This window comes from Gavia stellata, chromosome 7 (genome assembly GCF_030936135.1).
Source record: "Gavia stellata isolate bGavSte3 chromosome 7, bGavSte3.hap2, whole genome shotgun sequence".
Classification (NCBI taxonomy): domain Eukaryota; kingdom Metazoa; phylum Chordata; class Aves; order Gaviiformes; family Gaviidae; genus Gavia; species Gavia stellata.
In genome coordinates this window covers 39,949,633-39,962,784 of record NC_082600.1, presented here as the reverse complement: position 1 = coordinate 39,962,784, position 13,152 = coordinate 39,949,633, and the positions used below count along the sequence as shown (strand labels likewise).

The window sequence follows — 13,152 nt, the reverse complement described above, 5'->3', positions numbered from 1 at the left end:
TCCTGCAGGGTTCTCTGCAATACTTGTTACTAAGTTTCAGTTGGGTGGAGGTGTTTTCCCAGAAAAAAGACAAGCAAATTCAAATGTTTTACCAACAACAATAAGGATTTTGAACGACCTCTTTAACTCAGAGCAGACTATTCTTAAGGTCTTCTTCATTCTTTTTAAAGCCAAAACCCTGGTGCTTCCTAAGTGCAGCAGCATAGTGCTAACAGAGGGATAGATAAATAGATAGGCAAAGCCCCACTGCACAAAATTTAAAACTATTAGCAGTTACTCTGTACATAAAACAAAGCAAATGCCTCACTAGGGAATGGAGAATTTTTAAACATTTCACCTTGCAGAGAAGAATTGTGTAACTCCACTTACAAAACACTAAAGAAAAACTAAGCCCAAGATCTTATGTAAGTGGGAAGACACCATGTGTGGTCAGGGTACCTGGGATTCTCATTCCGCATCAGCGGGCTTTGTTACGATGAAGCATGAACAGAGATTTTAATTTCCAGTTTTACCACTGAAAACCAAGTGAGGATCTTAAAGAAAGCTGGAGTGAAATTGAAAGACAATCTCCATTTTGTATCAGTAAGCACACACGGATTCTGTTCGCACGGTCTGGTATCTTCCCAAGCTGCAAAAATGTTGGTCGCAGGGAGAAGGAATTTGTATTCTCAGAATCAGGAAGGCATGCACTGATTACAAGAGTGAGAAATAAATTCCGTTGTTTAATTTTTAATACAGGCATTCAGCAGGGATGCATCCGTGTTAACCTTGTACGAAACTCAGGTAACACCTGTGTTAAGTACAGGCTGACTGGATGGAGTAACTCAAAAGACAGACTTCCCTGGCCCCTGCTTTGATTTGGAGTATGGCCTAAGCCCCCGTTCAGGCCACCACACCAGAGCTGTGACGGTCCCTCAGGGTGCAGGAGGGGCAGCGGGGCGGGGCAGCGTGCTGCGCGGGGCGCTCCGGTGGCCCCGGAAGGGCGGAAAGCACGCCAGGACAGGCTACACAAGGCCCTCACCCTAAATCCCAACCGCCGGCACCCACAGGAGACCCGGCCTGGCTCAGCATCCCTCGGGAGGCCCGGGCGGGACCTCGGCACCCGGGAGCGGAGACAGGGCATCGACAGGCGGGCAGCGGCCGCGCCAAGGGACGGCGATTGTTAAGGAGAAAGCAGCGATGCTTCCCCTGGGACCGCTGAGCCGCTGCCGGTGGCGGTGGCAGGCCCGGCTCGGCCTGCCCTCAGGTGCGCCGCCTCAGCGCAGGAGGCGGCGCCCGCCCCGCCGCTAGCCAGCAGCGCCCCGCACCGCCCAGCCCTCCGGCCGCCGGCAGGCGAAGGTCGTCCCGCCCACCCATTCGCCCCGCCCTCGACCCTCTCCCGTGTCATGCCCCTTTCCCCAGCCAATGAGAAGCGGCGGGGAAGGCGGAGCTTGGAGCGCTTAACTGACAAGCGCCGCGAGGCCCAATGGGAAGCGAAAGCTGACGAGACGGGGGCCAATTGGGGGGACACCGGTGAGTGCGAGACTCCGCGGCGAGAGGCTGGGTGGGGAGGGGGCGTGGCCAAGAGGGCGAGGACCCTCAATCAGGTGAGGGCGGCGTTGACGGGCGGTAGCGGCGGCCAATGGCGATGAGGAGGCGGAGCCTCCCCCCCTCCCGCCGCCGAAGCTGCCAGAGAGTCAGGTGGCTCCGGGATGCGCGGCCGCGGCGGCAGGCGGAGGCGGGCGAGGAGGAGGAGGGGGGGGATGCGGCGGCGGCTCGGCGGCACGCGCTGCCTGCCCTCGCCTCTTCCCGCGCTGGGCTGAGGCGGCCCCGCGCCGGGCCCCCCCACCGGCGGCGGCACCTGCTGCCGGCGGGCGCCGGGCCGCATGAACAATAGGCGGCGGTACCGGCTCCGCCGCCCCCCGCAGCGCCCGGCTGCCGCGGGCGCCTCCCCCTATGGAGCAGCCTCGCCATGGAGCCCCTCACAGAGCTCAGCCAGGAGGGCGCGGGCGGCGGGGAGCCGCCGGGCGGCGGGCCGCTCTGGACCGCCGTCTTCGAGTACGAGGCGTGCGGCGAGGACGAGCTGAGCCTGCGGCCGGGGGACGTGGTGCAGGTGCTGTCCCGGGACTCGCACGTGTCCGGCGACGAGGGCTGGTGGACGGGCAAGATCGACCAGCGCGTCGGCATCTTCCCCAGCAACTACGTGAGCAGCGGCGTGCAGGGGGGCGGCCCGGAGCTGCGGGCCCGCTACCCGCCGCCCCCCGCCATACAGCGTAAGGCGGCCCGGGCCCGGGGCGGGGGGGCTCGGCGCGGCCCCTCGCCGCCGGCGGCGGGAGGGAGTCGGGAAGAGGGGGAGCAGCCCGGGCCCGGCCCTCCCCTGGGCCCTGGGGGGGGCTGGGGCCGCCGGCGGTGCGGGGGGAACTGGACCGGCGGGAGCCGGGACTGCCGGGATGGCGTGGGGGGAGCCCCGGCCCGGCCCTCCCCAGAGCCCTGAGGGGAGGCGGGACCGCCGCCGGCGCGGGGGGAGGACCGGCTGGGCCCGGCCCGGCCCTTCCGTTAGCCCTGACGGCGGCCGGGACCGCCGCGGCGGGGGGAGGCCCAGCCCGGTGGGGAGCGGCTGTGGGAGGCCGCGGGGCCCGGCCGGCGGCGGAGGGGGCAGGGGCGAGCGGGCCCCGCGGTGGGCCTTGGCGCGGGAGCGGAGGGGGCTGCGGCGGCCCGGCCCCTCACGCCCCGCGGCTGCCCCAGGCCGGCGGCCCCGCTCGGCTGGGCTGGGGCAGCCCCGGCGCTGTTCTCCGGTGCGGCTCGCTTTCCCACCCGCAGCCGCATTCCTGCTGCTCCAGTGCCCTTCTGTCTTCCAGGCTAGCGCTCCTCTCCGGGGAGGCCGAACCTAGCTCAGCGTGTTGGCGTTTCAGCGACGCCAGGAGCTGTTTACCATTGTTAAGTCCCGTGTTTCCAGGGGCTGACAAATTTTCACCAAACGGCTGAAGCTTGGTGGCTAGGCAGTGGTGGAGTCACCGGGGGCTCTGCGACTCTCCCTTTAAAAATACCCTTAAGGAGAGGTTGCTGGATAGGAAGCAGTTGCTTTCTGCGGTGTTGGTTCACTGCTAATACGTGTTCAGTGTCTTCCTTTCTCCTAACAGAAAGTTTATTACTTCTGACTTAAAAATTCCTGAGTTGACTTGTCTTACCAGGTTTCTCCTTAGCCTTCTTACAAATTATGTTCTAAAATACCTGTGAATGAGTTTTATCCGAGTTTGGATATCTAGGCCTACCTGAGGGTTGCTTGACTAAGTTGTGATACTGAAGGCACGAAGGGATTGGTTTGTTTCTCTGAACTTCAGTGCAGTTTGAAGCCTTTGTTGGAGCCAGAGAATAGGGCCGTTTCATCTCTACATTTTTTTTAGCCACTATGTACAATTGTGGAAAGAGAAACAGTGTGGAATGACTGTTTCTAGATTCTGTTTTTCTATCACTATTGACAATTCAGGCAAGAGTAAAGCTTTTTTTGGAGGGGCAGAGAAAAATCTTCAGGCTAGCAGGCTTTTCTAGAAAGTAAAAAGAGTAAAAAAATGCTTTGTCCTATCTAGGACGTATCTCCAAGGAATACAACTACAGCTTTTTTCTTATTCTATGTTCCGCTTGAAAGCATTTAGGTAAAAACTCAGTAATTCGTAGTATTGCCCTTGGGATTGTGAAGGGAATAGATTGGGCAGTGGTGGTGCTTTCTGTCATGCTGGAACAGTACAGGTAAATTATTTTTTTCCTCATGCAGAAAACACTGTGAATGCTTATTAGGTTTTGCCTTGGAGATGGTTAGGAGAACCATTTCTACAGAACTTCTTAAAGCCTCAGCTCCCCTCCTGTTTTGACTGTTCAAGTGCAGGCTTTGTAACTATGGATTCTAATGCCTTATTGTACTTTCTGTGCTTTGATAGTTTAGGAACAGTTGTGGAGTTGCACCTTCCCCCTTTATCCTTGTCTTACCCTTCTAGTGCCACAACAGGACTACACTACTTATGTTCTCTCAAGTCATCAACCATATGTTCATGACAGGGTAGAATTTATTGCCCTCCAGTAAGTTTTTAATATGTTAAAGGAGTATGTTTCTTTTTCGTAAAGAAAAATGCAGTTTGGACAGGGTGTAAAGTTGGTTGCTGTTGAATTGGATTTTCAAGTTTAATGTTTGAAATACCTTTGCAGGGAAATTATACCCACTTTTAGAGCTGGTGATGTTAGTTTGGTAGCTGTTAGGAGTAACAGTCTACTCTTAACTTGCTTATTGGACTATGAAGTATTAAAGTTTTGCAGGAGTAATGCAAGGTGTCGTTCCAGACGCGCATCTCTGTGCAGAAGCTATCTTTAGTTGCTTTCATCAAGTTTAGCTTCATATTTGGTGAAAGTTTTGAAGTCCTAGAGATGCTGCTTCCACTGAGAGCTGTAATAGTCAGTATAACTAGTAATTGCACGCTGTCTTTCAGCCATCCATGTAGTGTGCTTGAATCTTACCTCAGTGGGGGTACCATGAATGATAAAAGTAGCCTATTGAGGCTGTCAGCAGTGGGCCAATTTGAAGGACCTTTGTCTGCGCTATGGGCTCTTACACACTACAGACTGAGGTAAATAGCTTAATCATATGGTATAATAAATGCTGATTAAACAGCAACTACTTTGCAGTTGTTAATGTGGCCACTGATTCTTGGTGTACAGGCTCTGTAATTCCTTATCGGTCCTCAGAGGAATGGTAGTACTTCAGTTCTTAAATTCTAAGGCAAAGAATTCATGTTAAACATTCCCATTCCCTTACAGTCCAGTACAGTATATCTGCCAAATTAAACCGGAGTTTGGAAAAGGGGTTAGTGTGTTTAGAAAGGTGAAGAAAAACAAATATTTTATGCACTAATGTAGCTGTATAACTAAGTCTGTGAAAGCGAAGAAACTAATTCAACACAAAATACCTTTAAAAACATCCAAATGAAACTTTTCTAAAGGTGAGTTGTTTTTTTTCTGATTGAGCTGGCCAGTCTGCCTCAAGGAAACATACATTTTCAAAGTAAAGCAAATAAAAGAAAACTTTCTTTGCAAAATAACCTGCAGTGTAACACATTAAGTTTCATCTGGAAGCATAAATCTCACCATTTTACATCCCAGACTTGTTCTCGTTCGTTTGTGCATCCCGCAGAGATGTGGGTTCTTTCTGCCGTGAAACGGGTGACAGCGTACAGAAGGAGTTTCGCTTTCTACGCCTTCGCGTCTCCTTTGCCCCTCTCCTCCTCCTGCCCGCCACCTTCCTGTCGCGCTCCTTTTCTGCGCCAGCAGCTGGGCGAAGCGGGGCGGGCGGGGGGCGGGCGGGCAGGGGCGGCCCGCGGGCCGGCCCGCCGCCGCCGGAGCTGTCCCTTCAGCACCGCCGGAGCCGCCCGCCGCCGCCCCTCCTCGCCCCCGCCGAGCTGCGGGCCAGCTCGCTCAGCGTGTCTTTACCGCCTGCTGAATCCGTGAAATGCCCGAGGAGAACGCTGGTGGTGAATACCACCCGAATGTTGCCTGTCGGGAGTTCGGGGGACGGTCTGTCGGTCTTGCTTTGTGGCTTACGTGTTTGTTTTCTGGCTTTTAATTGACCCTGTCCCTAGGAGCAGGTTATGTGAGCATTCTAGCAGTGCTGAAATTCTGCTGACTGAAGGTGATAGGACTCAGCATCTGATGCCTTTAGCTCTTTTATCAGTGGGAATGACTAGAGCAGCTCCTTTTGTATATCCTCAGTGACAGAATAGTCTTATATCTGTAGTTATTGTCATTACAGTCTTGTCCTAAAATTTCAGTGTTTCTGGTCAGAATCTACTCCTCGGTCTTTTCTAGTAATCTGTAGCTCATGAGCATTTGAACACCATGTCTGCTACTGTAGAAGTGAAACCTTCTTTGTTGTGTAAATCCTTGAAGTTCCGAGCATTTCCAAAAAGATGTACTCACAGTAACAGACAAATAAATACTTTTTTGTGTTCTGCACCAGAAAGGGCCTTTCCTCCTTTTGGAAGACTTTCCTGGTCAGTTTTCTGTCTTGTTTCCCATTAATCTTTTGTTCACGGAACACTAGGAAAAAGAACACAGGCATCCTTATTACACTAATGAAGGATTTGGATGTATTGGCTGTAATGCATTTGAAGGTTGATGATATAATCCCTATATGTAGTCAATTCCTGGTTCATAGGTTTGACTGACTTACAAAAGTAAGCCAGACTTCTTAAAATCGTGTTCATGGAAGACAGAGCTCAGTCAAAAGAAAAAAATATCTGTAATTGTGGACAGCAGAGTTTGTATTAACTCCATACAGTTTTGTGACAACATCTTGTACTATAGGGTTATACTTAGGAAAGACATTTGATTGGAATAACTAAAATATTAAGCAGAATGTAACCTGTTCTCTTGCCTTATATGACAACATAATTTCTTTTAAAAACAGTGGAGAGGTTTATATATACAATCAATAACTACACAACCCAGTAATATAGTACAGTACTCTGAATTAATACCTACATCAAGTAAGTCCATTACAGACTTAAATTCCTTTCTACCAGACAAAGCAGGGGATCCATGTCAGATTTGGCATTTCAAATGCAGGAAAGTATTAAAAGTCTTGGTGACTTTCTGCTTAAATCCTTGCATTATGGTATTTTTCCTTTAAAACTTTTAGAAATTTCTTTGACTGTAATTGGTAACCACCAAAATATCAGACTAGCATCAATGGTATCTCACCAGTGGCCTACCGCTACTGTAAATTCAGCCGTGTCAGCATGTTTTCATTGGTCAGTATGTGGGTTTTCCATTCTACATTAGTCAGTATTTGATGGGTTCTTTTGTCCATCTGTGAGCATAAACTATGTTTAGTGTACAGTTGTACAGGATACATTTTCTCACATCTTTTGCTCCAGATGCAATTTATATGCTGAATTAAGACATCTGCATCTGTAGATTTTTCTTAAACAACACCAAGTAGCCACCAGTTACTGTGGCAGCCTGTGAAGTGTAGCTGTGAGGGCATGGGAATGGAAAATGTTGATTCTGTTATTTCATATAATTTCTGCAATAAAAATGCCATATGCATTAATCAAAAAATGTTTTTCTTATTGCTAGCTCTGCATACTCTGTATGTGGTCTGATCCATCTGTTTGTCACACCGTCATCAGTAGTGTCAGAATTGGTTAGCAGATCTCTTCTGGAGAATGAATCTGCAAAGCTTGTAGAGATGTGGAAGAATAAGTATGATTTGGGAAGGACTAAATATCGTTGGTGGCAGTTGAATAGGAGGCGTTCAAATAAGGGACAAATGCAAGAGCAGATGTGTTTTGTGTTGAATTTTAGCCGTGTCACATTAAGTGCTGTAGTGAAGTCATTGAAGGTGGGTGTGTTTTTTGGAATCTTGTACTGTCGTTGAGGGCAGGAAATGAGGGTTGATCCTTAAGGCCATGTCAGTGTTATAAGGGTGTAAGTGTGTTCAGAGGTGGCTATTTTATTAAGTGTGTCATTCCACCACCGTTAGGTCAAATTCATCACCATTCACAGTGAGTACTTCATACAGGTTTTGTGATACTGCAAGGTCTGTTTTACCATGCTATTTGGCAATGAAGGATTGTCAGAAGGGGCTACTGCTTTCATTTGTAGTGTTTTGGAGTGAAAATTGGTCCTTCCTCCAAGGGTAAGGGTGAACTTGGGCAACATGAACCTTCAGCTGATGTACAGGCTGCGTAGTTGCAAAATGTTTACATCTTTTTTCTTTTTTCCCCTCTTTCCCTAGTCCTGGAGATCGACTTCTCAGAGCTTGTTCTGGAGGAAATCATTGGCATAGGGGGCTTCGGAAAAGTGTATCGAGCTGTATGGATAGGAGATGAGGTTGCTGTCAAGGCAGCTCGCTATGACCCTGATGAGGACATCAGCCAGACCATTGAGAATGTCCGCCAAGAGGCCAAGCTCTTTGCAATGTTAAAGCATCCCAACATCATTGCCCTCAGGGGTGTGTGTTTGAAGGAACCTAATCTTTGCTTGATCATGGAGTTTGCCCGTGGAGGATCGCTGAATAGAGTGTTGTCTGGTAAAAGGATACCTCCTGACATATTAGTGAACTGGGCAGTACAGATTGCGAGGGGAATGAACTACCTGCACGAGGAAGCAATTGTTCCCATAATTCACCGTGACCTGAAGTCCAGCAACAGTAAGTGCTACACAGTGAACAGCCAGGGAGCTGGGATAGGGGTTTGGAAAGAAACTGTACAAAGAAAAGAGGGCTGTAATGTTAACATAGCAATCCTTTCTTGTGAACCACTGTATCCTCTAATCCAATCCCAGAGGGGGTTATTTTTCTACAATATGGTGCCATAGACCACAGGAAACATGTAAATGCTTTCACTTTGTAGAAGCAATTTAAATGATTGGATGCAAAAGCAACTGTAAATGGAGCATGCTTCTGTAGTAGTTCATGTATATATGTATATATATATACATATATAGTGTCTCAGTTTATTGGCGTTTCAGCAGGCTCCTGTATGTTGGAAAGTCTTGTTGAACTTGAAATGTGTATTCTCCTTCCACTTTTTGGAAAGATAAATGCTCCTTTGGAAAGATAAATTCTCCAAAGCTTTCTTTTTAATTGCTAGATTTTGCTATATAGATGAGATGCAAGCCTGTTTTCCTTATGGGAGATTTAACCCATCCCTGCTGAATTGGATCTCTCTATCCCTCGTAGAGCTAGTGTTGACAGAAACATTAACTCAGGTAAATCAAATGTCCCAGTGGGTTCCCTTGTATACCCAGGACTTCAGCTGATGTTTGTGGTGCTGTACATGGGATGCAGCAGACCCATTAGAGCATGGGGACTGAACTTTGGTAGTTACGATTCTGGAAATCATGGTGAATAGCTACTCTGTAATACTAATAGCATTATTGTCTGCCGCTTGGGTATTGTTTTTGTAGTGTATCTATTTTCCCAAACTTAAAATTGCCTTGAAGTCAAACGCAAGCATAGAACATTATTTAGGAGTGTGGGAGCAAACTGCTGCAGTGGTTTAAAGATCATCATCTCCTTTCCTGATGCCTGCATGCAGCTGTTTGGCCTTTCTCTCTGCTTGTCTATGTCTAGATGGCAAGAGCAAGCACGTACCTTCATGTTGGCTGCAGTGGTTTAGATAGGTGTGTTAGTACGAACTCATTTTCGTTTATGGCTTGAGCTAATAAGAAGTGCTATGAACTGGGTGGCTGGGATGCAGGCACATGTTCTCTTTTGAGGGCAGTAACATCTAGCAAAGAGGTCTGACAGATGGGAATTGTAATATCTTAAATAGATTCACTAGAGCTAGCATTAACCCTTACAATGCAGTAAATTTCCAGGCCTTGTGGAATCTTCCTATGGCTTTTTGGCCTCAAATCTTGTGGCAGTATACTTACATAGCTTGCTGTGGAGGAAAGAAAAAAAGTATTATTAACTCTTGTTAGAGAGTTTGAAAATAGGAACTATGAGAGCTTTCAAATCAGTTTCTATAATATTAATCTTATACTATTAAAGTTTCCCTTCTTGTTAGAGTAAGGCAATCCTAATGTCTATAAAGATTTTTCTAATATCTAAACCTTCCCCTTCCCTTACAGATGGCAGTATATATGGGCATATTGATAAATGCTGTAAAATGAAGGATTGATTGGCTTGGTTAATGGATGACTGGCTTCATCTGTGAACAAGAAATAGCCGCCTTTAAGTGTTGGGCCTTTTCTCCTTACCTAAGAAAATATTTACTTGCTTATTTTGCTAACAGGCCATTAAGACTACTGCTTAATGCTATCTGAATATTTTTGAGGTTTAGAATGAAAGTTATTTCTAAGATAAAAAGCTGTTAGCTCCTGGTATTTCACTGTTCTATTCAGACTAGGGACTGCTAGTTGTAGAAAGGAAACGTATCAGCCAGAGAACCAGCCTAACTAGGACGCTAGTGCACAGTGTCATCAACCAAACACAGATATGGATGCTAGAAAACATCTGTACTGTCAGCAGCAAGAATAAATGTCTCTTGTCACAGTGAATCAGCAGTACGTAATTGTGTTGCACTGTAAAGTTGAAGGTTTTTGTAAATATATTACTTGAATTTTCCTTATTTGTGAGGAAGCAATAGTAAAGGAAGAGGAAGAACGAATGGGAATGCCTGTGGAAGGATTCAAAGATGGCCTATGTTTGGAGGAGAGAGGCAGAGAATTTACATGGTCTGGACCAAAGAAACCATCAGATTTAGTACAGAAATGATCGATATAGGAAAATTCTAGCCCAGCTAAGTCAACAGAAAGCAGTATTACGCTTGGGAAACTAAATACGTGTAGAGGCTGGTACTGAAAGGAAGGACTTCATATACTTTAAGGAAAACTCACTGTTTTGTAGCTCTGTTTTGAAATAAGATGAATTAGTAACTTCAGGTATGGGCTTGACATACTATAACAGCTGTTTAGTTTGGCAATATAGAGTTCTCCATTCTGTGCTGTGTGATGAAAGAGAAATTTTTAAAAATGTGTACTATTTTAAACATTTGAAAGTATGTGTTCTTTTCTGGGTGTATCTATAAAGCAAGTATCATAAATATTAGATTATGACAATGGTGTAGCTTTTTTGGGGGCGAGGGACTGTTGGTCTTTTCTGTTTGGTTTGTTGTTGTTTTTTTTTTTCCCCCCAAAGTGTATATTACCTATAAATGCAGGTAGACTTAACTCATGGTTATCTGCAGGATAAACAACTTTGGACTGCCCAAGTCACATCTTCCCTGAATACCCTGTCACTGCAGTGCTGGTATCCCCTTTCCATTATACCTAATAAGCATCTTGGAAATTTCTCTGCTCTGTTTTCTGTGGAAAGCTTTTTAAAAATTCTGTAAAGATTAGTGGACTCAGTATGTTATTGCATCCTGATTTATATATGGTTTGCATTTTCTGTGTTTTTCTGATGTACTTAGTTTTCTCCATTACAATGGATAATCAAGAACAGGTTATTAGCTTTGTCCCTGTAGAATTACAAGCTTGTAGCATTTTCTTTGCACAAGTTACCACCCACCAACTGATAGGCAGTAATGTGTCTCTGGAGAAGGAACAGCTTCTGCTTGCGAGAACTTGGAAAAGATTCTTGCTGTTCTTTCATGTACTAAACATCTACAAGTACTGCAGAGCTGTCATAGGAGCATCAGCTGTATTGATCTACTGATTGGTACTGTCTACGTTTAGTAATAAATAGTGATTCTCATACATCTCATCTTGCCTTCAAGAACCAGCTGGGACTTGTACTATCCATCTGAAGCTGCAGGATGAGTTAGTTTGGGAGTTAGGGAACAAGATGGGGGAGTGGGAAGGAACAGAGTTGCCTTATTTAAAACTAAATTTTCTACTAAAATAGAAGAAAATCGGAGAATGCCTTGCTTTCAGATGTCTGTCTATATTTAGGCAGATACAGAATGCCTAAGGACAGTACTTCATGATGAACCTTTTAAGAAGGTCACGTTACATTTTGAACAGTCAAATAAGTCAAGTGGGAGCCTTAATGCAAGTCTGAGAAATTACCCAATTATATATGTATAAGGGTTTGGAAAAAAATCCTTTTTAATCTAAACTATTGAAGCTTTGTGGACTCAAGTAGTAGGTACCAAAACAATGCTCAGAATAGTTATCAACATTTCTGATGGCATAGTAAAGAACATAAGGTTTTGGTTGCTTTGGGAGGTAACTTTGTCTTGTATAGGGACTGAACTTCAGGGGATTATCTGAAGATTCCAGGAGGTGTCTGTTTCTTGAGATTCTCCTCATCAAAAAGCACTTTCCAAACCATTGTCCACCTTTTTGGTTAAAAGAAGGAAAACACATTTTTTTTCTGTTCCATCATTTTTCTTCATTTTTTTCTCCTTTTCATTATCATAGCTTTACATTTAATGCTAATACATTTAGAGTGTAGGAAAAGTGCCCTGTATGTTTTAAGTACTGTGTGTGTTTGAGGCAGATTTTTATCATAAACCTTGGAGATTCTGAGGGCTGCCTGTTTCATTGCTTTGGGAATGCTATCAGGAAATGAGTACATAAAGATCTTTACAGAACAAATTGCACACCTGTGATTTATTTTTAGAGACCCTGAAATTCTTTTGCTGAGTGTCAGTTCACTTGGCAGTGAGTCTGGGTGGCATTACCAACTCGTGTGTCAGTCGTATAACTACACAAGATAAAGAAGATAACCCAGGAAAGCTATTTTGTTCTGTGTGAGGAGATAAGTATTTCTCTCTTCTGGGCATTTGATTCATGAGATTCAATTTATTCCATATGAAAATTAATCTTATTAATCTGACAGAATCCTCTCTGGCTTCTTTTTCTTCTCTTCGTCTGGTGATATTACTAACCTTTACCTCTTCAGCTGCATGTTGGTGCTCCACTGAGTGTATGTAACAGAATTGGCAGTAGGCCTCTCCTGATGTGAAGGCTCGTAAATAATCTAAATGCTAAGCTATAGAAAAAAAGCAACTAGGAATGCCCACTGAAGTCAACATCACTGTGTTTAGCACAGCTCTTAGTTTCCCTTTTTCTTATCTGTGATTTGAGTCTCGTTTCTGGCGAGAGGAAGGTGCTTGGCATATAATGCTTAGGATTAAAAAGGGGAGTCCTGTTGGTTTTAGTGAAGTATTGTAAATAATGAAGCTGGTCCTGTTTGTTTCTGTTTGTCAATGTTAGATATGCCAGCATTGCTATAGGAATAATGCCAGTTAACTAATGCTGCAGAGAACCAGCAAAAGCATATTTGCTCTTTTTTTTTTGACTGGCTCAGCAAAATACGTTTGTTATTTGCACTACATTGAAAGATTTTGCTGAGGGTGTTCATGACACTTAGCAAAGTGCTTTATAAAAGTCACCATGTTTGTGTTCCACAAAGTGGCACAGAAGATTAACAGCGAAGTGATATGGCCAAGGTCAAAGGAAGAGGTAAGGACAGAGCTCAAAATAAACCCCAACAATTCTGATTCAGTCAAGTCAGTAGTTCTTCCCTTCTAGTTCTTTGAAGGTGTTCATCTCTCCTACTTTTTGGACGACCAAAGTAAGCTTGTGGTATCCTGAGATTCAAAGCTCGAGCTTTCTAAAGAATTCCAAATTCTGCGATAGCTTTGCTTATTTCTTTTATGCAGTTGGTAA

At 45.7% G+C, this 13,152-nt stretch overlaps 1 protein-coding gene across 1 annotated transcript in view; it reads left to right on the top strand.

Annotated features, from left to right (window-relative positions):
- Positions 1-1,951: 1,951 nt before the first annotated feature.
- Positions 1,952-13,152, top strand: part of MAP3K9 (mitogen-activated protein kinase kinase kinase 9) — a 53,149-nt gene continuing 41,948 nt past the window's right edge. The window contains exons 1-2 of the mRNA XM_059819577.1: positions 1,952-2,252; positions 7,763-8,176. Coding sequence (XP_059675560.1) covers positions 1,952-2,252; positions 7,763-8,176 — 715 coding nt within the window. The remainder of the gene's footprint in view (positions 2,253-7,762; positions 8,177-13,152) is intronic.